The 23,514-nt window shown below is 41.2% G+C and overlaps 1 protein-coding gene across 1 annotated transcript; it reads right to left on the bottom strand.

Moving 5' to 3' along the window:
* Positions 1–1,705: 1,705 nt before the first annotated feature.
* Positions 1,706–19,421, bottom strand: AKAP12 (A-kinase anchoring protein 12). Its single transcript, XM_057375915.1, has 4 exons — positions 19,213–19,421; positions 7,381–11,159; positions 4,833–6,727; positions 1,706–4,315 (listed from the first exon to the last, which is right to left on the bottom strand). The coding sequence occupies exons 1-3, from the start codon at positions 19,235–19,237 to the stop codon at positions 4,835–4,837; spliced, it is 5,697 nt and encodes a 1,898-aa protein (XP_057231898.1). The 5' UTR covers positions 19,238–19,421; the 3' UTR covers positions 1,706–4,315; positions 4,833–4,834.
* Between the last annotated feature and the right edge of the window lie 4,093 nt (positions 19,422–23,514).

Genomic DNA, 23,514 nt, shown 5'->3' with positions numbered 1-23,514 from the left:
GCTTCCCTAATTTCRTCCTATCATCACTCCTTGCCCGGCCCATTTAAAGGGTTAGAACCAGATGATCTTTAAGGCCCCATCCAACCCAAACTGTTCTGATTAGACATAGCCTTTTCAAGCTCTGGAAGTGGATGTCATTCTCAAGGAGGAGGCTGCCTTAAACTGTTCTTCCTATATTAAGGAGTTGATAATGTTTTTTCAAGAGGATGTTGAAGCAGAACATACACATGCTTTTACTATACACCTATCTCTAATTCTTACTTTTTTAAGGACTAAATGTGRTGCTCAACTAGAGATTATGTCAGCTCTACATCACCAATCAGCTTTGTGGTGGCAAAGTTACCATCTTGTTAGAAGCATCTCAAAATGTTCAMAGAGCTAGTCACCCTCCTTTGTCACATGGCATTCATCCCCACCCCCTCAATTAGGACTCCACACCCTATGCTGCTAATTCCATTGGCCTTCTGCGCCACACWGCTCCTCATTCCAAGCCACATCCTTCCTTGCAAGGCCATCAGCCTCCTCAGGCTGCTCCCTTCCCATGTGGCAGCTGTGAATGACAAACATCCAGCGTTCAGCATGCAGACATGAATATCCCAGGAATCCTCTCTGCTTTTGGCAAGCCTCCTGCCCATCCCCAAGCACTTGYTGTATCCAAGCTGTGCAGGTTCCTCAATGCACACAGCTGCCTCCCATATGCTCTGGATTGCATGGGAAAGCCAGATTCACTTCCACAGCTTGAGCTAACAGGCAGGATACTTGAGCTATTGCCAAAACAGCCCTGCAAGAGAAAACAGCAGACAAACCTCTTCGGGATGCAAGAYTTGGACTCTACTCCCTAGTCAGATGCCCGTTTAGGGATTTCTCTAAGCAGTATAAATGCATAACCGTTGTAAAAGGGCCAGCATAGGCTGTGTGCACCTTGAGTGTCTGGCAAAGATCCTGGTTCAGTTTGTACCTCCAGATACTGGAGGTGGACAAGAAGATCAGTCCCCTGCAGTGTGAGCCCYCGACACACTGCCGAACGAAGAGCGACAGGCATCCTGCAGTGCTCCACTATCCCTGCACTTGCTGCAACCAGCACAGCTAAGGATGTGCAGATACWGGATTTAGCATTGTAGCTGAGGACAGAAAGGTACCAATTACAACAAAACTAGTTCAGGTGTGAATCTCTCTTGAGAGAGCAGTTCTTTGTAATCATCCTCAGCCACAGCCMTGAACAACTGGAACACGTCAAGGCTGAAGTCCAAGCACACCCAGATTTTTAGTGCCATGACTACACCCTCACTAAGGCAGTGAAGGAACCTAGAAGCATCACTGATGAGCCTAAGACCCTTCATCTACTAATCTGTAACAAAGCTTGTGAGGACATTTATGTTGTTTTGTTGGCGTTTTCTATACTTTAGTCACACCAGCAAGGCACATGATTTACTAGTTTTTTTCTGGCTCACTAAATACTGTTATCTTTCTTGAATTTAATAAAGGTATTTCAGCCTTCTGAAGTATGCTATTCTATTGAAACTTAGAGCCAAATCCGAATCTTATTCTGTAATTAGCTTCTTTAATACACATAAAAAACTGAATGCCAGTCAACAACAAATTAATTCTCAGGAGAAAAATCTAATGCCCTGAAGTTGAAGCAACCATCAGAAAACAATTTACACTAAGCAAGCTGAAAAAAACCCACCACATACACAGGTTAGAACAAATTTGTAGTTGCATTTTATTTAATCAATGAAAATCTACCTTAAAAACACAAAATTAAATTTGGTAACCCAATACATTGGATCAGAGAAAGCTTCAAGCTTTTAAGCACAAGCCAGAAGTCACAGTCTCAAAGGAGAGTTTCATAGGCCAAAGCAATACACTGGAACAAAGTAGTATCTTTTTGTGGAGACATGCCCCCTGCACCATTAGCGTGGTTTGGGTGCAGCTGGTTTTTTAGCTGTCAGTTATAAAAAGAAGCTTTTGTATTTATTTTATAGGTAGGTGTGTTGCATTGCTTACRTAGGCCCTGGATTAATGGAGAAAACAGGCCAAGTTGTAAGTCCTTGCCTGCCCAATTACTACGAACAGACAACTTACATTGTGGTAAAGCTAGTTTTATTTTAATGAGGTTCAGACAAGAAGTAACTTTACATATTATTAACAGCTTTGGAGCTACAAACGTAAGAATCAGGATTACACAGGTCATGCTTTTGTTAGTTTTGTTTTACCTGCTGCAGTTATTGCAATATGGCTTAAGGTACATAGGTATACAATTTGTACAAATTCAGCCAAGTTTGCACTTGTGAGGTGTTATTAAGAGCATCATTACCTTGCAAGCCAACCTAAATGTGTTAATCRACCGAGGTTTTTGGAATTGCCCAAAGCTAAGGGGGAAAGCTGCTGCTAATGATGGACAGAGATAGACTGGATTGTTTGAAACCAAATTGTTTGGCTTTAAATATTTATATAATTTGCTCTGAGGTAAGGAAAAATCTTTTGATGCTTCCACRCAGGGCAGCACCAGATGGTGCAATCACACCAGTGCAATCAGTCACATTGCTTGCTGGATGTGCAGCCTCGAGGAGAGGCGAGCACCTGCCATAACAAGAGTATTTGCACACTAAAGTTGATTTTAAAATAAATTACTATACAGGTATGAGAGTTGTTCAACTTGATGGGCATTGGTTTCACAATGTGTGATCTGTAACCTTCACTTTAGAAATCAGAGCTGAAAGTACTGAYTTGTACCCCTTGTTTGATTTTAATGTAAACAACAAAGGAGAGGACCAATTCCTGTTGAGGACAGACATCCCAGGACTCTCAGTCTTGGAGCTTGTAAGGATCTTTATATCACCCTGCTCATTCTGGTCTCAACTGYTGCCAGTCCAATCCACCTTACATGACCGTTTTTAAACCTCTGCACCCCAAAGATCTCATCATCCGCTTTTTGCAATTTAAGGCAGAACTCATCACCAAGTCCTTACCCCCTTTCCTACTCCTGCCTCAGAAAAGACAGAATTGTCAGGAGTGGGTAGAATTTAAGAAAATGGTGTGGTGGGAAAACAGTTCAGGCAGGGGAAAGGAGGAAGTGTGTATGCAGGAAAGATGTCAGACAACATAGGGCAGGAAAAGACTTCACGCTGGATGGGGCAATGACCAGAAATTAGCAGGCTTTGGAATGAGAGGTGTGGTATAAAGCCTGTGGCACAAGAACAGTGAAATGGTGTCTGGAGTGATCTCAGAAACCAGGGAGGGCTGCAAGYAGAAGTAAGCAGTGGGTCAGGTCAGGGCTCTCCTTTTGTCTTGAGAAATATCAAAGTTCTACATTAAAATCAGAACTGGGTTTAGGATATACATATAAATATTCAAAGCAAGACAGCCAATTTTTTTGAGAGATTTTACGGGRGAAGAAACCTGGAACAATAAATAGGAAACTACATGTTATCAATTCCGCTCCAATAATATCAATCAATTTCCTCTCCAGGCTACTCTACAAAATTCATTTAAGGGAATGCCTAAACAGTACAGAAGTATCATTGCTCTACATTAAAATCAGAACTGGGTTTAAGACATACATATAAATATTCAATACATTACAGTCCAGTCCTGAGACCTGAAGTTTGGAACAACAGAGGAAGGGTATTTTCCATCTCCTTTCAAGCTACACTGTAGAAAAAATTTCTGACTAAATCAGGCCTGCACAAATAYAGCTGAAAGATGGGCAGAGATACCTGAATGGGACTGAAAGGCAGCAAACTTGAGCACCTCGCTCAACAATTTGTGCGTGATCCAGTTCCTGCTGTTTGACAGATATATCCAGAAGTCTCATGTGTTCTCATCAGTCAGCCCTTCTCTTCCCCCTCACACGCAAGCTGAGCAGCATCTACAGCCACTCACAGGTCAGATCAAGGCAGCTAGGAAAGACGTGAGGGATAAGGGAGACTGCAGAAAGAAGGGAGGGGGATTCAGGGGTAAGTGAAGGGATTCAAGGAGATTGGACAGACAGGACACACATTAAATGAGGGGACAGCAATAACCGTGGCAAAAATTCTAGTGGTCTGCCCAGTCACTCAGTGGTGCTTCTCCAGTCTTAATGGATTATTTTGGGCAGAGACAAATGACCTTCCAATGGAACACAGATAGGGATACAGCCAATATTGAAGACATTGTTTTTTCCACAAAAATGGCAAGGTGAGATCTTCAAAAGAACAGATGTTAACATCCAAGGAAAAAGGGTAGTGAATAAAGCTCCTGGTTCTGTGGCAGGATTGTCAGTTGTTCTCTGGGACCGGCATCTCTCCAAACGCCACATGGATGCTTAGCACATCTGAAAAAAAGATGATGGTAAAAAAGCTTTAGTGAGCTGTCATTACTTTCTCAAGAATATCTTATTTTCCCAAGCAGTTCTCAGAGACAAAGGTCTTATGACTTAGTGAAGCAAGTGCAGAATATATCCTAGGGAGAGATTATACTTTTGATTTCTAATTCCTCTGAAGTGCAAAGAGCTTTGTACAGGAGGCACTCCAGGTTTACCACAGAGGGCAATACTCACACCCTTTAGGATTTTAAAAAGAGCTTTATTAGAAAGTGCATTTGTATATTAAATCCCACACATTAACTGYGTTACATGAGTCCCTACCCAGGAAAACTGAAAAATACATTTTCTACCTCCCAGAAGTATCACAGCAATATRCAGACAAGTCCAAGGCCACTGAAATGAGGGTAGCCCTTCAGCAAAATTATTAAAAACAAGCCACCACATCCTATTAGAGAGAATGTACTACAGAGATCCTCAGAAGTACCTTAGAAAAATGAATAAATTACTGGCTAAAAATGCTACTTACATTCAAGGCGTCAGAGCCACTGAGTTCTGACTTTGTCTTTCACAAGATGTTCCTTCTTGGCAACTATCATCCTCCCACATTTGTGTTTTCCCATCTTCCACTGGTGGGCAATATGGTTGTTCTTCATTTTCTATGCATGTTTGCTGTCCTGTATGTTGGTCTGAGATTTCCATAATGTATCCAACCTCTTTTTCCTTTAATTTTGGTGCACGTATATCYAGGGTGTCTTTGGCTGAATCTCCTGAAGCATTTTGTTCTAGTGTTGATTTCTGAAGTCTCACACTTCCCCTTGATATGTCTTCAGGGCTTGTCACGATTGTTAAAGAATTCTGATGTTGTCCATCTTTCAGCATCTCGGAAGTTAAAGGCAGGTCCTTTGTTTTTTCTACAATTGCATTAATTTCTGCAGACTCAGTTAAGGTAGAAGTTTTCACTATTCCTGGTTGCTTGAGCTCTTGTTCTTTACTTCGTATCTCTTCCTCATTTAATGGAAGCTGTTGATTTACCTGCGTACTTCCCACAAGTTCAGGTACAATTGCATCTGATGGGCTTTTCCCTATGGACTTAATGCTCTGCTCTGACTCAAAGGCAGCCGACTCTTCTGTTTCTGAAAGTTTGTCAACAGCTGACTGGATGGCATTCAATACAATTTTTGTACTCTGGGACTCTATAATCACAGACTGAACAACATCCTTCTGAAATTCCAAGTGGCTGGGAGATGGACTGTGACTGGAAGGAATACCATTGTGTTCAGCTTGCCCTGTGCTCTGGGGCCTCTCATGCTCCTCTGATATTCCATTCATGGAAGCACAGGTTACTGTAGGTTTGGGTGCCTCCACACTACCAAGCTCTGCAGTCCCACAGCCTGAACAGTCAATAGTAGAAACTGGGATCCCTTCAGAAGCCATTTGYTCTGGTGTGGTTGCCAAGAGCTGGACAGTTTTGGCCATTGTGTCTGTGGGTGTCGCCATTTCTGCCATGGCATGCTCTCCAACTGCTGCAGCTGCTAGAGGCACAGGTGTTTTCAGAGCTGCAAAGCTTTCAGCCTGTGGGAAGGCTGCATCAGAGCCTTCCTCTTGCTGGACAGCAGCTGAACATTCATCACRTCTCACAGCTTCYGTTTTTCCATATTCTTTGGCTCCTTCCGTCAATTGCTCATTTYTGTTMTCTTCTTTCTGGAAGCCTTGACAGTTCAAGGTTTCTCCAARTTCTTTTCCCACAGTCTCCTCTCCAGCCAAGCTGCTGGGTGCTTCACATTTCTTAGGACTTAGATCAGCGATAACAGCACTTCCATTTTCAACAATCTCTGGGCATCCTGATGCTAAATTAGATGCCCCGTCTGTTCCTATCTGTGCAGGAGCCTCAGCAACAGTGGAAGTGCTCTCCAACTGTGTTTCAGATTTGAGCACAGCACCTTTCATTTTGCCACCTTTAGTTTCATCACTCTTGGAGGGGGTTTCAATTACTTTGTCTCTGCATTGTGGCTCTAAGATGGGCACAGAGTCTTTTGCTGCAATGTCCCTGTCAGGCCCATCGCTCACACTCTGCCTGGCATCCACAGCTGCTTCTGAGCCAAYTGTTTCTGAAGGAAGGGCTGCAGTGCTCTGCGGTGGCACCTCAGGAACAGTGACGTCTGTGCTTTTTACTCCGTTGAGCACAGCAGTATTTTCCTCTTCCTCACTCAGGGCAGGTGCCCTGCTAGGAACTCCTTTAGTACAAACTTGCTCTTCTGAGTCAGGAATTCCATCCTGTTTTTCAGTTTTAACAGGGACCACAGTGACAACTGCTTCTGYGCACTCTGGCCCAGTGGGGGTTCTGCCCTCTCCTTCAAGCTGCACAGGTTCTTCATCTGTAAGTCTCAAGGATGATGCTTCATCCTCTGTCTTATCCTGAACCTGTGGAGAATTGCAACAGATCTGTGAAAAAGGGTACAAGCAGGGAGTGACCAGCAATGCTTTAGATAAAAAACTGCAACATCCAAAAGGGCAAGAGTTATGGGAAGAGMACAAGGTGATGACACAGGAATTAGTGTCTCACCAAGACCCCCAGCTTGTGCTGTTTCTGAGGACATGCAACTCATTAAACAAAGSGCAGCCTTAAATTAATTAAAGGAAGGGATATGTGGCAGCACTTGAAACAAAGACTAAGCCAGGAAGATAAGGAGGTAGGGAAGAATKTGCCAGCCACAGTGTCACATGGCTTACATCTGTATCTCAAGTGTTCATATAGAATCTTCAGTCACTTTGTGCAGTGCAGGAGCCCTCATAGCAGTCATTTCAGTACATCTGGGTCCATGCACACCATCTCCCACACCAGCTCTGTAGGYATTGCATCCACCCCACCCTGCACACAAGCTTCAGTGCCTGCTGCTTCTACATGTGTGCATCTCACTGGAAATGAACTTTATTCTTTGGCATTGTCTCAGGCTGCACAAGAAAGGTCCTTGACAGTAATATATCCACAACCCGATTCTAACCTAGGTATGGTATCTAACATTTGCTGATTTTTTCTTTGATCAGTCAACCTTTGTGTTACATGCAATACTTACTGCAGGCTTTACTTCTGGAACACACTCATCTCTTGTCTCATCCAGTGTCAGCTCTGTTACGGGCATTTTCTCTTGTTCTGAAGGCTCCTGCTTTGCAAACAGCTCTTCCTTGGGAGTGACAGCTTTGATGCTGTGAAACTCTGTGTTCTGTGATAAAGGTTCCTCTATTGTCCTCTGCACATCATTTTGTTCTCTATCATCTTCTACAGCTGCTTCTTCATATGCCTGACACTGGCTTTCACCTCCCAATACCTGTACATTTTCATGTTCTTCTGTGCTTTCTTCCATCACAGAGAGCATTTCACTTTCCTTTGAAACTTCAGGTAAAACACTCTCTTCAACTCTGTTTTGGCCTTGAATGCTCCCTGCACTTTGCTYGTGCCGGAGGCCATCCTCTTTGTGTTCTTTCTCCAAGGACTGTTCAAGCAAAACAGTTTCCTGGCCTRCAACATTCCCATCTTTAGCATCACCTTTCACTTCTGATTCAAGTGCCTGTACTGTTGTAATTACAGTTTCTGTCACAGCTCTTTCGMTAACCACCTGTGCTACATCTGACTTTACTCTTTCGGCAACTTCGTGAAGAACTTTTTGCGTCTGTTTGTCCAATTCTTTCAGATTTTGTTCAGTGGCCTCTACTTCTTGAACMGGTGTAGCTTCCTCTGTTGTATCTGGGGTTTCTAACTGTGAAACAGCAGAAACCATCTCAGTTGTTTCTTCAGCAAGGGACACTTCCATTGTTTCTTCAGCACAGGAAGCTTCTGCTGTYTCCAGAGCAGTCACTGCTTCTGAGGTTAGCTCCAGCTCACTTGCTGTGGTGTCATCACTTGCATCCTTTCTCGTCTCTGGCACTGTCTTAGCAGCTACTGCTGCATCCTCCACAGCAACACCTGGTTCAGCCATTTTCTGAGTTTCTTGCTCTTCCTCTTCTCCTGCCTGCTCAATGCACTCTGTCAGAGCAGCAGATATCCACGACGGTGACCTTTCCTCAATGCTRGACACTGCCCTTTCCCCTTCAACAACTGTAACAGCAACTGCATGTACCAGCCCTTCAGATCCTTGCTCAATTCTTAGCGTCTCATCTRACTTTCCTGCTCTCTCTTCCTCTGAGGTTCGTGCTCTCATTGATTCAGCATCTTTTGCTCGTTGGGCTTCCAATTTCTCCTGTTCTGCTGCTTCATATTCAGATAAAGGAACAACAGCTGGAATATCAGAATCTTCTTCAGCTGTTTCTGCCATGTCCTCTTTGGCTTGTTTAAGATGAGCTGGTTCTGGCTTTCCATCTGACTTTTTCTTCCTACGCCCAGGCATCAGTTTTCTAAATGAAACCCACGATTCATCTTTTCCAGGCTCACCGTCCGATGTTGAATGCTCCAGGCTAGATCCCACAACAGAGTCTTCAGTTCTCTCTTCCATTCTCGTTTTGGATCTCCTTCTTGGAGTAACTAACCTTTTAAATGATTCCCATGTTGAAATACCTTCACTTTCGGATGGGCTTCCAGCTTGTTCTGGGGAAGAATTCCCTTGTCCTTGATCACTCTCCTGAGAGCTAGTAAGAACTGCATCTGTCGCTGTTTCTCTGCTCTGTCCAGACTCTTCTACCTTTTGGCTTTCTTCATCAGACGATGATGACTTCCTGGCTCTTTTTTTTGAAGAACCTACACATATAAAAGTTTCCCAGGACACAGAGGTGTCAACCTTTCTTTTGGGTTCTTCTGTTATTTTCTCTGGTTTCTGGTCAATCCCATTTTCTTTTATTTCTCCCTCATTTTCCTCAATAGCATTTTCAGTTGCAGAYACTGCAACACTCTTTGTCTTATCAACTTCTTCTTCTTTATCACTTTCAGAAGGCCTTCTGACACGTTTCTTGGGAGTCACCATCTTTTTAAATGATGCCCAAGGTGTAACAGTTTCTCTTTTTCGCTCCACATCTGGAATTGTAGCATCCTCATTTTCAGTGACCTGCATTCCATCTGCAGGTTTTTCTAAAGAAGGAATTTCATTCATCTCCTCAGGAGAAGAAGCAGAACTTTCCCCCTTTTGTTCATCTGGGCTATCTGGGGAATCTGATAAGTGCTGAATTGGTTCACCCTGTTCCCCTAACTTAGATTCTTCTCTTTTGCCTTTTTGCTTCTTTCCRGACAGTTTTTTCAATCCAGTACCTGTAAAGAGTTTCTTTAAAGGACTGCCTTGTAGTTTAGTCTTTTCTTGAGAAGTCAGGAGTTCTGCTTCATTTGTAATACCTTCCGGAGGCCTCTTTCCAGCTGCCTCTTCAGACGTTATTTCCATGGCTGTTTCATCTGGTTTGACAGTATCAGTCGTATCTATGCCAGGTTTTCCCTGTAGTCCTTCATCAGTGGTTTTGACTGACTGTTTATCTTCCTCTGTGTCAACTGCATGTTCAGAAGTAGAAAATAACTTTGATCCAGCAGCACTCACAGTTGACTTTGTTTCACATTCTTTGCTTTCCTTYTCCTCTGTGGTTCTATCCAGAGCTTCTCCTGGTGCAACACCTTCTGCTGYGGATGACATTTTCAATTCTGCTTCCTCTACTTTTTCATCTAAGGTCTCTTTCCCAAGTGGAGCAGATTTATTTCCTTCTCTTCCTTCAGATTTTTTAAGCTGCTCACTAGAAATTTCCATTGCTGAAGATCCTGTTTCAAATGTCTCTTCAGAGGCTATTTCAGTTCTGTTGTCTCTTTCACGCTTCTCCATTGACCCCAGTTTTTCTCCCGCAAGTAGGACTTCTGAGGACGTTTTCAATTCTCCATTCACACAGTCAGTCACAAGAGGTACCACTGACTTTGTTTCTAGTGGTTTCTCTGTCACCTCACCTTCTTCCTCTCCTTCAGTTTTTTCTTCCTCTCTACCAAGATCTTCTGAGACTTCCACCATTTTCCTTTCTTGATCAGCTTCATCTTTTTTTCCCTCTACACTTYCTTTTACAGCTGCTGCTGCCAGGTCGTCTTTTTGTCCCTGCTCATCATGCTTGACTACCTCTTCACTTCCTTCTATTCCTATGGCTGCCAGAGTCTTTTCTGACTCCTGTGTTTCACCTCCAGTCTGCTCCTTCTCATGCGTTTCAATAGTTACTGCTGTCACACTCCTCTCTGCATCTTGCTTCTCAGACTCAGGTTTCTCCTCCTTTTCACTSGTTTCAGTTGTCAATGCTGCCCCCTCTTTTTCTTGCTCCTCCTCTTTCACAGGAGACTGTTGCTCATCTTCTTTAGGCTTCCTAAAACTTTTCTTTTTTCTAAATCCAGTCCATCCTTGAGTAAAAAGTTTTCTTAGTGGTGATGCAGTTTCAGTGGCTAAGGCAGCTGGCTGAGAACAAATCTCATTTGTTTCTGGTATTTTAGGAGATTCATCTTCTGTTTTTTCATTTTTTGGTATATCTTTGGTGGTGTCTTCTGCAGACAGTACATCCTCAGGCACTGCTGTTTCTTCTGACACAACTTCTTTTTGATCATCAGCTCCTTCWTGGACCTGTGTTTCCTTCTTTACAGTGAGCAGCTGAACTGGCTCAGATTTTCCTGTCTTTTCCTTCTTCACTGTGAATCTGAACCCAACAAATTTAAAAACCTTTTTAAAACCCAGATCATAAGACTGTGGCTCTGACACCTGGTCTTCTGCAACTTCTTCCAATGGTGGCAAYTGCTTAATTGAATGAGCATCCTCTTTCTCAGCATCTACACCGTCCTTGGTGCTTGAGTCAGATGGATTTGTCTCCATAGTTTCACTGTCTTCTTTCAAAGTTACACTGGAATGTTCTGTTTCTCCAACTGTTTAAACAACAACAAAACCCCAATTAATTTTCTTCTCAATTTAATGTCATATTACACCTTTACATAATCTTTTCATTTTTACCATTTTCATTAACATACTTGTTCTATTAATATCCTGTGCCTTTTCTATATAGTACTAGTATGTTTTTAAGAACTAGTTTTTGTTCTATCATTACTATAGTTATTTTTCTTCTTTGTATCATTGTACAATTCCTTCCAAACTTTATTTGCAAATGCACCTTTCAAGCTTATATTCTCTTACTCTATTCCCTGATTATGCTGCTCTTTTTGTGTGGTTGTTTATTTTTTTTTTTTTACTTTAAGGCAAACTTAAATAAGAAAAAAATATTTCTATCACAGACTATACAGAATAATATATGCAATTATTCCTGAAACAAAGCTCAATACACATTTCCATGCAGACAAACACATCTGAGGGAAAATGAAAATCAAATCAAAAACCTAATGAACAAAAAAACCTGCAAACAAGCAGAACAAAGAAGAAAAAAAAAATCATCCAAAAAAGGGGGTCAACCTAAAATGATGACAAGAAAGCTTATCTTACAGCTCTGTCCCAAAAGAATAGTAAGATGTGGAAACCACTGGAAATTACCTGTTTTTCCGAAAATCTATAACCCCTACAAAACAGTTACATAATATATTGCTTTGAAGATCACGAACCTTCAGAATTCTCCCATACATGGCATCAACATCTACAGCAATTTCACATGGTTTAAGATTAATTCAGGTTGTTACTATGCAAGAAGTAAAATCCTCCACTGCTCACATGTCTGTTTGCATTATCTGTTCTTTAGAGGACAGCTTGAGTTTTTCCTTCAAATGAGTGGCAACCATGCTTCTCAAGTGTTGCTGGCTTTTTTTTTTTGTTCCCTCTGGCCATAAGCTACAGACAGGCATGTAAATTAAATCTATGGCATATTCAAGACACCAAAAGATTCTTACGCTTGGATGCTGCCAGCATCAGCTTGTTCTTGACCTTTGATTTKGTCCAGCAGGTGAAAGTGCAAGGTCATGAAGGAACACACTCTTCTCTCTCACCAAACTTGTTGGAGTGCCAAGATGAAAAAATAAAATTATTTTTAAGATATTCAAGGTTGAGCAGCAACACCCTAGGAGAAGGCATGGTCCCTTTTCTTCCAAGCTGTACGTGTGCTACTTCAATGTCCAGAGGCAGAARGAGACAGCTTCAAAAAGATCATGAAATTCCCCAAAGTGATTTGGTTTTTACTTGAACCACCTTTAAATTGTCTCTGACTCTGCAGTTGGCCCTGCTTTGCCGGAACACCTGATCTCTCGAGGTCCTTCACAGCCTCTTGCCTGAGTCCCCTTTAAGAAGGGCTGCTTCCTSAGAAGCACATGGACAATGCTGCCTAGGTAAGGCTGGAACTAACTACACAATRAACAAAGCTAAATCTACAAGGATTCTGGCTTCTAATTGCTATGCAGAGGGCAAATTATGTTTCACTATCAGCATCCTACTGATTGTTGTTTCTCAGTCAACGTAAGCAAAGCTTTGGTTTTTTCTAACAGTTTAATATTATTTTCTTCAATTGTTAACTTCTAATTCAATTAAAAGCCTGACTTCTGCTAACATGCTAATTCCCCGAACATTTCAGACCAGACTTGTTTGAACTGACCTGTTTGTRAGGGGGAAAGGTAACAAGAAATACACATTTTTCTGAAGAAGCCAGGATTTTTACTCTATTGGTAATATATCTCTTGCAAACACCAGAACTTTCCACAAACAAAATAACTGTTATCAATCAAACATTACATTTTGTTTATTTAGTTGTATGTTGAGACTATACAAGGATAAAGTCAAGGAACCACTTTTGTATCTGTGTTCATTTACTCCTAGGTCTGGAAATAAGGTCCTTGTCATTTCCATAAAATAATGYAATTTAATAGAAAACTGTCAAAWGCTTAATGGGAACTCACAGAGTTAGTGGCAYTTCTTTGAAGACTATCTTCAAAACATATTTTGTAATTTAGTTACAGGTAGTTTAGTATATTCTTCAGCTTGTTTACACTAAAAAAAAATTCATCTGACTTAACCAGGTATGAAGCTAAACACTGATCGCTTTACATTGAATAAAAATTTTCTCATGAGCCAGGCCTCTTAGCACCTCTGGTAGAAACAAGGTCTATAGAGTTGCTGTTTATCCCAGCCCTGCATTGAACATGAAATGATTGACTGAGCTGACTCTTAGACACATGAAAATCCCCATCTGACATCAATTAGATAAAGGCAGACTGAAATGTGGGGCTGAGAGSTAGCAGGGAATAGGTCTAGGAGGAAGAACCAGAAGTGCAGAAAGGCAGAAGSAGAAGTCAGAAGGCACTTGGGACTAGTGAGCAGGCAGAGACACAGATTTCTATGGGCTCACCTTTCCTCTTGCAAACACTCCCTGAGAATGAAAGCCCCATCATTTTTCAAAATCCTGGGGTTTCAAAAAAATTTTATAAAAAAAAGAAGTGTCACCTTTTTACATTTCTAAATTTGGCGTTTAGTATAAATCCAGTGTTTAAGATGAACTTCAGGTATTACAAATAAATGGGATTACTGTAAGAGAGGAATKAAAAAGAATATGAATAAATGAGGCATTCCATTGCCAAAGAGATATAAGATGTAAAACTAGTATATAATCACCTCCTTTGATATTCAAGATAAGCATTCAAAGGGGTTTTGCTTATTCTGTTTATAAAACTGATGTATTTGTAATACTCCAAGACTATGTCTCAAAAATGCTTTGTGGGTGAAAAGACTTGGGACAATTACAAAATCTGCAGGTATTGCTATGCATTAAGATAGCAAATGCAATCATAAAAATACAGAACAGAGTGTTCAGTGGCAGCAGTAAGCTTTCAAAACTGTTAAATCAGGCTGACAGTAATTAGGTGTTCCTTGTGAGTCCGTCCAGCAGACACATTACCTTGCAAAACTTCACTAAACACAGTGCAAAAAGAAAAACTAAAAAATATATTGACTGACTTAACACGCACTTATTAATACCAGTTTGAAAAGCTGCAACTCTGCTACACACATCACACTTCTACCACTCCCTCATGGTACACTTGGGTACTTACAGACCTAGTCCAWGCACTACCTCTTCAATTCTACAAAAGGATTTAACCTGTCCAGAAGGGATTTCATTCCCAAGGTAACATTTCAGTGCCAGCTCTTAAGTGACCTGCTGATGCTGCATCCAGTCTCTATTTTGTCTCCTTCTTTAACATTTTAAAACCCTGGAAGATTCTTCAAAACTGCATTTCTGATGCCCTTCCTCAGCATTTCCTCTCTCTCTCAGGAGAGAGATGCCACTCAGGAAATCTGCCTACACGTTGCCAGGACGCTGCCACTGCTGTGTGACAWGGCTCCAGGGCCACGTATATCCAGGTTGTACTTTCACAACATATACCCCAAAGAGCATTTTTATATTCAGCGGGGTACAACAGAAACACAAGAGCAGTGAAGATGTACAACTTTGCATTTAGCAGTTGGATTCTATACTGATGWTTTTATTAGTGACACTGCAAAGCCCAAACACTGTCAGTGCAATTCTGAATGCAAAGCAAACCGTGAGCAGCTCTACCTGGAAAGGTTTAGGACATTACCTACACAAAGCACTGTTGATCAGTTCTGTAGCATTACACAGGTACTCTGGTAAGACAACCAGAATTTTCTTAATTCACTGATTTTGAAGGCACCTTTAAAAAACACCAGWCAGGCTCAAAGAAACCGCTACCAAAAACCAAAACAAAACAAATATAGTAAAATCCTGATGAGTAATACTTCCTTAGGTCTCTGAGCAGGGCTGTATTTTAGCAGCTATGTCCTAGTCAAGGAAAAGAATACAACAAAAACATACCTAGAGGAGGCGATATACATTGGGGTGAGATCATAAAATTGATACACTTTGCTGTTTAAATCCACTGTGGCTAAGGACCAACACTGAAATTCTATTTTAACCGCTTACATACCAGTTAACATTTCAAACATTTTTAATKGAATCAAGGTGCTGCTTGCGTTTTAATAACAGCAAATGTTCTATTTTATTCTGAAAGAAATTTTCAAATGACCGTCTTGCAGACTGAAAGGTGMTTGATTTCACAATTTCAGGGGTACTTAGTCCATGGTAATAATTTATTTCTATTTTACCAGAAGCATGGTGATCAGATGTTGGAGAACTAGTATTTTCAGAATTATCGAATTCCTGTCTCATTCCATTAAAAATAAAATGAATAAATAACGCTTTTCTTTTAGCAGACTGACAAACACTGTTGGCAGTGCAACTTAACTGCTCCCAACATCTCATCTCTCTCCACAAGTGAAAATGTGTTTCTCCCCTGGTAGCTGCCAAAGAGTTAAAAAAAGGCACTCTGACTGCAAGAGTTAAATCCACAGCACTTCATGTGCTTGCAGTCAACCATGTCAACATCTGGATTTGGTTGACTTTTCCCCCCAAGGATTTGCAGCACGGCGCTGGATTTTTTCCATGAATTCCCTACATTCTCAATCTCTCAGATGGATGTGACACACACCCAGCGCCCACCTCGCAAACTCCTCTGGCCACTGAAARGCTCCAGAAGAATTTGTGCTGTTTTCATTTATTCAGTGTTTAGAGCCAAACTGTGCGTTTGGACACATACACAATTCTCTCACTAGGTTCACATGAGCAAAAGCAAATGCTGCAGTCATGAGGCTGAAGGGGTATTCTACAATCATTTGCCTTCATTGTGTCTAGAATTTGCTATGAATACAATTTGTTCAAAGAAACAAACAAACCTACTCTAAAACTCATATGACACCAGCAGAAGGCTGTTAAAAAAATCTGAACCAAGCTTGTGTTTTTCAAATGAAGTTTTCTCTTAACTGCACAATTCGTCTAATGATTCTTAGAAACATTTAGTGACAATGTAAAAAAAGGATAAAAACTGATACAGGTGAGTAATTAAAAACCAAAACAGCTTRAAATTACACTATCTATGAAAAACCTAACCTGCACAGATTTATTTAGAAAATAGTAGGTGTTTGGAATTATTTGTGAAATTGAGCACTTTGGGCTTTTTCTTCTTTTTTAACACACTAATCTGTGCTTTTAGGTTGTCACTGCAGAGTGTATGAATTGAGCATTATATTACAAATTCTCATTCTTTTCATCCCAAGTTCAGAAAGTTGGGTTCAACAAATCAAATACACTACTCACTTCTCAGTAACAAAATGACACAGAAATATGATTATGTGTTATCCTTCTAACAATTTTTTTTAACTACAACTGTGACATTGCTGCTTCTTAACAAYATATTTTCACAAATTCTTCCTTCCTTTCCCTACCATATACCACATTWATTTCCACTTCAATGTACAAACAGCTATTCCACAGAAAGCACATACTACYTCCTTCTCCTTCTTATTCATTCAATTATTTCTAAGGACTGACTTGCCATGCATTGCAGGGAGCAAGTTCTTTTCAGAAAAATTAAATAATGAGGGGGTGGATTTACAGAGATTTTTGCATCCATGCAATTCATGAGCTTTGCAACCATGCCATTATTTCAAAGCTTTTGAAACAAGTATGRTTTCATTTAGTCTTCAGGTCTCTGGTATTTGGGAAGCAACTGAGGAGTTATGTTTAAAAAAATCTCACATACTTTTGCGTTCATTTTTAAAAATGGAAAAAAGGAAAATGCTGCAAAATACCTACTATTTTTCATGGCTTAGAACTCCTTTAGAAAGCAAAAGCAGCATCCCCAGAAAACGATATCATAAAAAAGTAACTGAAAAACAAACAAAAAAAAAGCAACCCCATACGCACAATCATTTCCGCTGTGATGCTGTAACATTCCTCAAAAATCGTTATTTTTAGAAGAGTTTGATTTAGCTGTACTTGTCTGCTCCAACCCAGAGCTTCTCAAATTCCAGCAGGAAAAGTTAAGCATTTAATTTCGTCAAGATTAAGGTATTTCTTTTTTTATTTCAATGTTTCAAGAAATAGCACTAAGAATCAGAAAACAGTATAGGTCCTCTTTAGAAACAAACAGAAGACTTTTAAAACCAGAAGGGTCATTAGCTATGGTCTGGGTATAGCTGCTGTAGTTAAAAATTCTTCATTAAATACACTCACAATAATAAAGTGCTCTCAGACCAGCCCAGCTGTTCTGTTTGRGAACCAAACCAGCATGCTACAAATATTTTTGAAATTTCATGGTTAGACATGCTGTCCACATCTCACATTCAGTGACTTGGTTCTGCTTCTTAAAATAAAATGTATTCACCAAGCATAAGATAAATGCAACCCTAGCACTAGGGTATTTGAGGRGAATAAAATTCATTGCTGCATTAGCAACAAGGGCAGGCTAAGCAATACAGGTCAGCAAATGTTGGGGCACTTTTGAGAATCCCTAATGATTAATGAAAACGAACAATGAAAACCAGATTGAAATTTCTCTCTATCAAAAAGACTACATGAAGACTAATACAAACATCACAAACTCACCACAAAGAAAATGAAGCTGCATCTGCACTAATTAGACACATGACAGCTTAATACACTCCTGCATACCAATAAGCAGAGGTRCTCTCTCCCTTCCAAGAAATGGCAGCGCATACTAAAAGCTAAATGCAGTTCTTGCAAAACGTACTATAGGAGCAGCTGTGCTGCAGTGCAAACCCAAGGTTCTTCCACAGGAATTATTAAATAAGGAGAACCTCAAACGATCAAACCGTGCAACCCTATAAAGAGATTGCTTTTGAAAAACAGTTTAACCTTTAATTGCTAACAATAAAAGGAAATAAAAAAAATAGAGAACCCTTGAGGAAAAAGACTCAGCATGTGATAAGCTCATTAAACATCGAGTTTAATGAAAACCCTATTGTAAACAGCAGTAGGGTATCTCCTCCACTACTCAMTGATTCAAATCACGTACAGTCCTCCCCAGGGCCCGCTCCAAATGAAGCCGTGCTTCTACAGGCTTTGTTGTCGATATGTATTGTGAAGTTGAAGTATTTTGCATGAATAAACACCCCCTATTTGTTGAATTCATTCACTGGCTCCAGCAAACAATATACAAAAGAGTAATCATTAATACAACGAAATAAAGATTTCCTAGATAGCTACAGACATATATCATCAATCTGAGAGAAATTCCGATGCAAATTAGCTATCTTTATGAAAAAAAGGGGTTATTTAAACTACATAATGCCACTTTGTCTCCCGGAGAAAGGACGTAAGTTCGTGCAAACCCAGCAGTGCACGGTAACGTTTTTCCCTTTTAATTCTTTGCTCCTCCAAAACTTACTATCTTTTCAGAAAGCCCAGTTAGTTTATGGTATTAGCWCTCAGCTTCAGTGGCCTGTGTGCCAATTCCTTTAGTAAGATGTGCGGAGTTCAGCGCACACAGCACCGAGTTTCTGGTGCGGCAGGCTGGGATCTCGCTGCCTCCCATACACGTATACACACACACCCCTTGCCACGGTGCTAATCCTCTCTGAATTTTGCTTCGTTAAGATAAAACAGAGATGGGAGTAACAGCTTCATTTCTCTCATGCAAATATTTTTACAACGTATAAACGATGCTAATTTCCACATTTCCTACGATTTCACCAAATTTAGCTCTTAAGGTATTTTATCGCCTTATTGCTTGATTAATGTAAAATAGCATCATCAAGTACAGTCACTACCTTCTCTTTCTGCTCCTCAATTTCAGAYACCAGGTCATAGCCCCATCCTGCAGAAAAACACCCAGTCAGCGCCTACACATTCATAAAGCCTCGTATCACAAGTACCACATCGAACGTCCGACTGAGGCGATATGAAACTTCCTGAAGTTTCAACAACCTTCGCTTGGAAGCGGTTCTCACTGAGATAAAAATACCAGATCTTTCAATCCTAAACGCCCCTTAGGAAATCCAGCCAGAGGGTCTCCCAGCCCCGGGATGCTGCTGCCGCCCGCACAGTCCCGGCGCTCCTGAGCCCGGAGARAGCAAACCCGCGTGTGCCGGCACCCCGGCAGTGCCACACCGCCTTACCCGCCATCGTCACTGTCCCCAGCATGGCTGGAGCCACACGGACACCACGACACCCTCTCCCGCTCCCAAGTTCCTCCCGGAGCGCGGTGCAGCCCAAGCCGACGGCAGCGAGAGGGRGCAGCCGCGCTTCCAGCGCCCCGGCACTCGGCTGGCTGGACGGAGGGACGGCTGACGGAAAGGCTGCCCGATGGAAGCCTGCCCGCCGGAGGGACGGCTCTCCCCCTCGTCCCACGGCCGCTCCCCCTGGCCCGGACAGCCCCAGCCCCGCCCGGGACCGCCCCCCGCCCGCCCCTTCCCACCGCTGGCCGGCACAAGCGTGGTGTCTCAAAGTGTCCGTCTTGGAATTGCCGCTTCCAGCCTTTACCAGCCTCTACCCCGAAGGGAAGAGCCGCCGGCTGCCTCTTTCGAAGCGGACGCCCGCTTCAGTTCCCGCTGTTGTAATGCCTTCCCACAAAGCATCCAGACCCAACCTCAACAGATGCCGGTTAAAAGCTCCAAGGACTTYACCCACCATAAACGAAACCATACAAAACACTTCAGTTTCTCCACAATGAAATATTTGCTCCTTTATCGGTTTGGGGTTTTGTTTTCATTGGTTTGGAGGTTTTTTTGTTTTTTTTTTAAATAAGAATTCTCTACAAACTAATTACTTATAAATTACCTCAAATCCTGGCATCAAGAGTTTCATATACATATTACTTGGGATACTTTAGTATATTAATATAATGCTCCTCCTAATAGTAAAAGAGGGATGAAATATAAAAAAAAAAAATAAAGGCTCAGTATCTAACACAGATACCCTATTCTTGCAACAGTACTTTATTTTGATTAGAATTGATTATGTTGAATATTGCCAAAATTCTGATGATACTTGAGCTTTCTTCTGACTATCAGAACCAGACAATTTACCAGAATTTCTGGTTAATTTAATTTTATAGTGGCAACTTTAATGAGTCTAGGTCATCTCTCAAATGKTCTTCAGAATGCAAGATTCAAATAATGACGATGAAAACCAATCAACCCCAAAATACTGCAACATGAACACTCCTTTACTGCAGGCAAACACTTAGTGTTACTTCAGTGCTTGGTGTCACAATGCTTTSCTTCTGAGTTTACAGACTCACAAGCAAGGTGAAAAAAAAAAAAGAATGAGTGAGGAGATTTCCCTGCATGGAGTGTCTAAGAGATACCTCTTCTCCACCTTTATTCATCTGCCTAAAGACTGATGAGGCAGACCAGACTCTCTGAAGCCCAGAGAAGTGAACACAGTTATGAACATCAGCCTTTATTTGAAGAACTCTTTTCAGTGCTTGACTGAGCAAGTTTTATTTGTCTCTACAGATGATGTTATTTTCAGCTACTGTTATCATCAAATACGTGCYGCATCACCTCCATAAAGGGATTTTTTACCTCAAGAGCAAACACATAGAACTCTTTTCCTTTTCCCATAAACGAGCCACTGACAACAGTGACTAAAGTCCTGATGACAAAAGGAACATCACACAACCACAGGAGAGATGATTACCAAAACAAAGCCGAGGCTTTTTGGGCAATCTACTAAAATCCATTAAAAATTGCTATGTATTGTTCACATCATGCTATGCAACTGGTCACATCATGCTATGCAACTGGTCACGTGTAATTACCTGCACTCAGAGGGAGCTTCTCACCTCCTCATTACATATCCTAGGAATGTGATTCCTGTACAACTGAAACTACAACCCGGGATTATTAAAAAATAATTATAATCTTTGACTATTAACTTGAAACTCATGCCCTTTTAAAGGCCTTGTCTTTTACTTGATCCAGAAGCTGAATATCAACATGAAATCTTCTCACACTACTTCCAAACATCAGGTATTTTCCTTTATGTTTAGTAAGCATCCTTCTCCCCATCCCTGTCCACTTAAGAGTAAAATATTAGAGAAGCAGAGTTTCATGAAAGGTACAACATGCTGCATCCCATTTTTATAGTGTCAAAAGMACCTACTACTATGATTAAAGAAAAGGCACAAAAGCTCAGGATAAAATATGGTAGCCTTCTTTTGGGATAATAGCATTATGACAATTAATCTAGAGAGATGACAAGGAATTGCTTTTACCACGATTCAAAAAATGTAAAATACACCAAGGACTACACACATGCCTTAAACTGCTCTATAGGCTGACACTGAAGTGCCTCATCTGCCCTGTCCCCATGCTCTCCAACACCAGCATTAGATGTCTGCTCTAACTGAAAACTAWCCCTCCCTCTTGCCATCCTGCCAAGTAAGTTAGTAGGAAGCAGGACTGCTGAAGCAGATCTCTCAGTGCATGCCTGTGAGTGTGAGAAGGAACAGAGGGAACCAAGAAGAGGCTGATGAGAGCAGGAAAGGTGGGCTGCCGGATCACACTGGAGAAAGAACAGCATGTTCCTGACCATGCAGCAAGGCAAGAGAGACATTCCCAAGTCAGAACAGACAGGGTTGCCCATGATGAGAAATGTTTTGGGGTCAAAATACAAACCTGATTAAAAGTAGTAGGAAAAAGAACTTTAATCAAGGTAAAACCAACGGACTAGCAGCCTGCCCTTCCTATGAGTTCAAAATAATTTATCATTAATATCACTAATGAATTAACATAAAAGGATTTCTGCCTTATGAAGGTAGGGACAGGCCTAAGCAGTAGGAACTCCTAACATGAGAAGTGGAAACTGAGCTGTTCCCACAGGTGGATGGTCAGGAGATGGGCAGCAAACAAGCAGAGGCACTGAGAGAACTACCCCCAAGGGGGAACGAGTGGGCATTACCACCACTGACACCAACAGCTTCAGTCCACAAGCCATTTGTCACCTGAACTCTCCTACAGAGAAAACACCTCCCATAAAACAGTGCCCTAGAAGCACTTGAACAACAACAGATCACTTGAGTAATACSTGTTCAGCAGCAGACAGCTAGTCGAGCCCCATTTCTACTTCTCACTGCATTCGACATGCAGGCCTTTATGATATGTCCATTGAACACAGGTTTTTACTCACTGTTTGTTCCACCAGACTCYGTTTGCTCTCTGGGTGGTTCTTGGAGGGGTGAAGCCACCTCTGGCTGATGCCCATCCAGTTCCTTAGATGCTGTAACAGCTCCCAGCTGCAGTGGCTCCTGTGGTGAGGCATCATGTTTCAAATTGTCTTCACTAACATCAGGTACTGGTAAACTTGCATTTAAAACCTGCGYGGTCAAGTATTGATTGAAGGATGGCAGTAGGAAAAGACAAAGAGAGAAGGAAAGAAAACATCAGTATTAGGCCAGATTCCCCCCAGCCCCCCCAGAATATTGTTCTTTCATTCTCACTTTCARCAAATACATGCAAGCAATTTTAACTTTATTAAATCAAAGTACTTCTGTGAGGGAAAAAAATAAAACACATAATTTGGGGCTTTTATTTATTTCTGCTCTCCCACATGAAATATGTGGAAGAAGCAGGTCTTATGGCCTATAACCTTGTGTAGAAATTGGATTCTTCCATGAAGGAAAACTCAAAGGTGACTCTAGCTGACGGAAAAGAATTGTTCATTCAATATGTCTGGCACAACTACTCTGATTTATGACTGAATCCTCTCTACAATATAGCTGTTGGTAYTGCTCCTCTACTGCTGTGCTTATCTTATCTTCATCAACAATACAGCTACAAAGAAACTGAACTATTCAGTACAGAAAGCAGAATACATATGCATTTCCCATGAGGAAAGGCAGCGAAACTGGGATTAAAACTAGAATTTTTGGACCTCTGTTATYAGGGGGAAACTATTCTTACAGGAGGAAAGAGCTTTGCAATTCTTTGAGACTCTGCCCTATAGCATTTGAAATATTTTTTTCTAGATTTGCTAATATGTACAAAAAGAAAAATCTGTTTTTCAGCTTCCACATTTGACACATTTTAATRMTTTTCAAAATTTGCCCTATAAGAARAAATATAYTTTTACAAGCRTATTTTTATTTTAAAAGTATGAAGTGTGTTGTCGTCATTACACGGTACTTAATTACCCTTAACTTATTGATTACCCTTCGTTTAATGAACTAGCTCTCCAACTGATTCTATTACCTTCTAACAGAAGCCATTTCAACTAATTAACCATTATTCCTGAAGCAGAGGTTGGAAGTTCCTCTGGTGGAACAGCAAACCTTAATTATGTTTCATTGTCTTACGACTCATCTGTACTCCCAAAATACTGCAATTGAAGCCCTGTTAATTAAGCAGAGGTACCACAGATACATTACACTGAAAGATGGGATCTAACATCCAAACACCTGAAGCACCRAACTGGGA

The sequence above is a fragment of the Malurus melanocephalus genome, unplaced genomic scaffold (genome assembly GCF_030028575.1).
Source record: "Malurus melanocephalus ecotype Western Australia unplaced genomic scaffold, MMel_1.1 scaffold_264, whole genome shotgun sequence".
Lineage (NCBI taxonomy): Eukaryota > Metazoa > Chordata > Aves > Passeriformes > Maluridae > Malurus > Malurus melanocephalus.
This window is presented reverse-complemented; position numbering and strand designations above follow the sequence as displayed.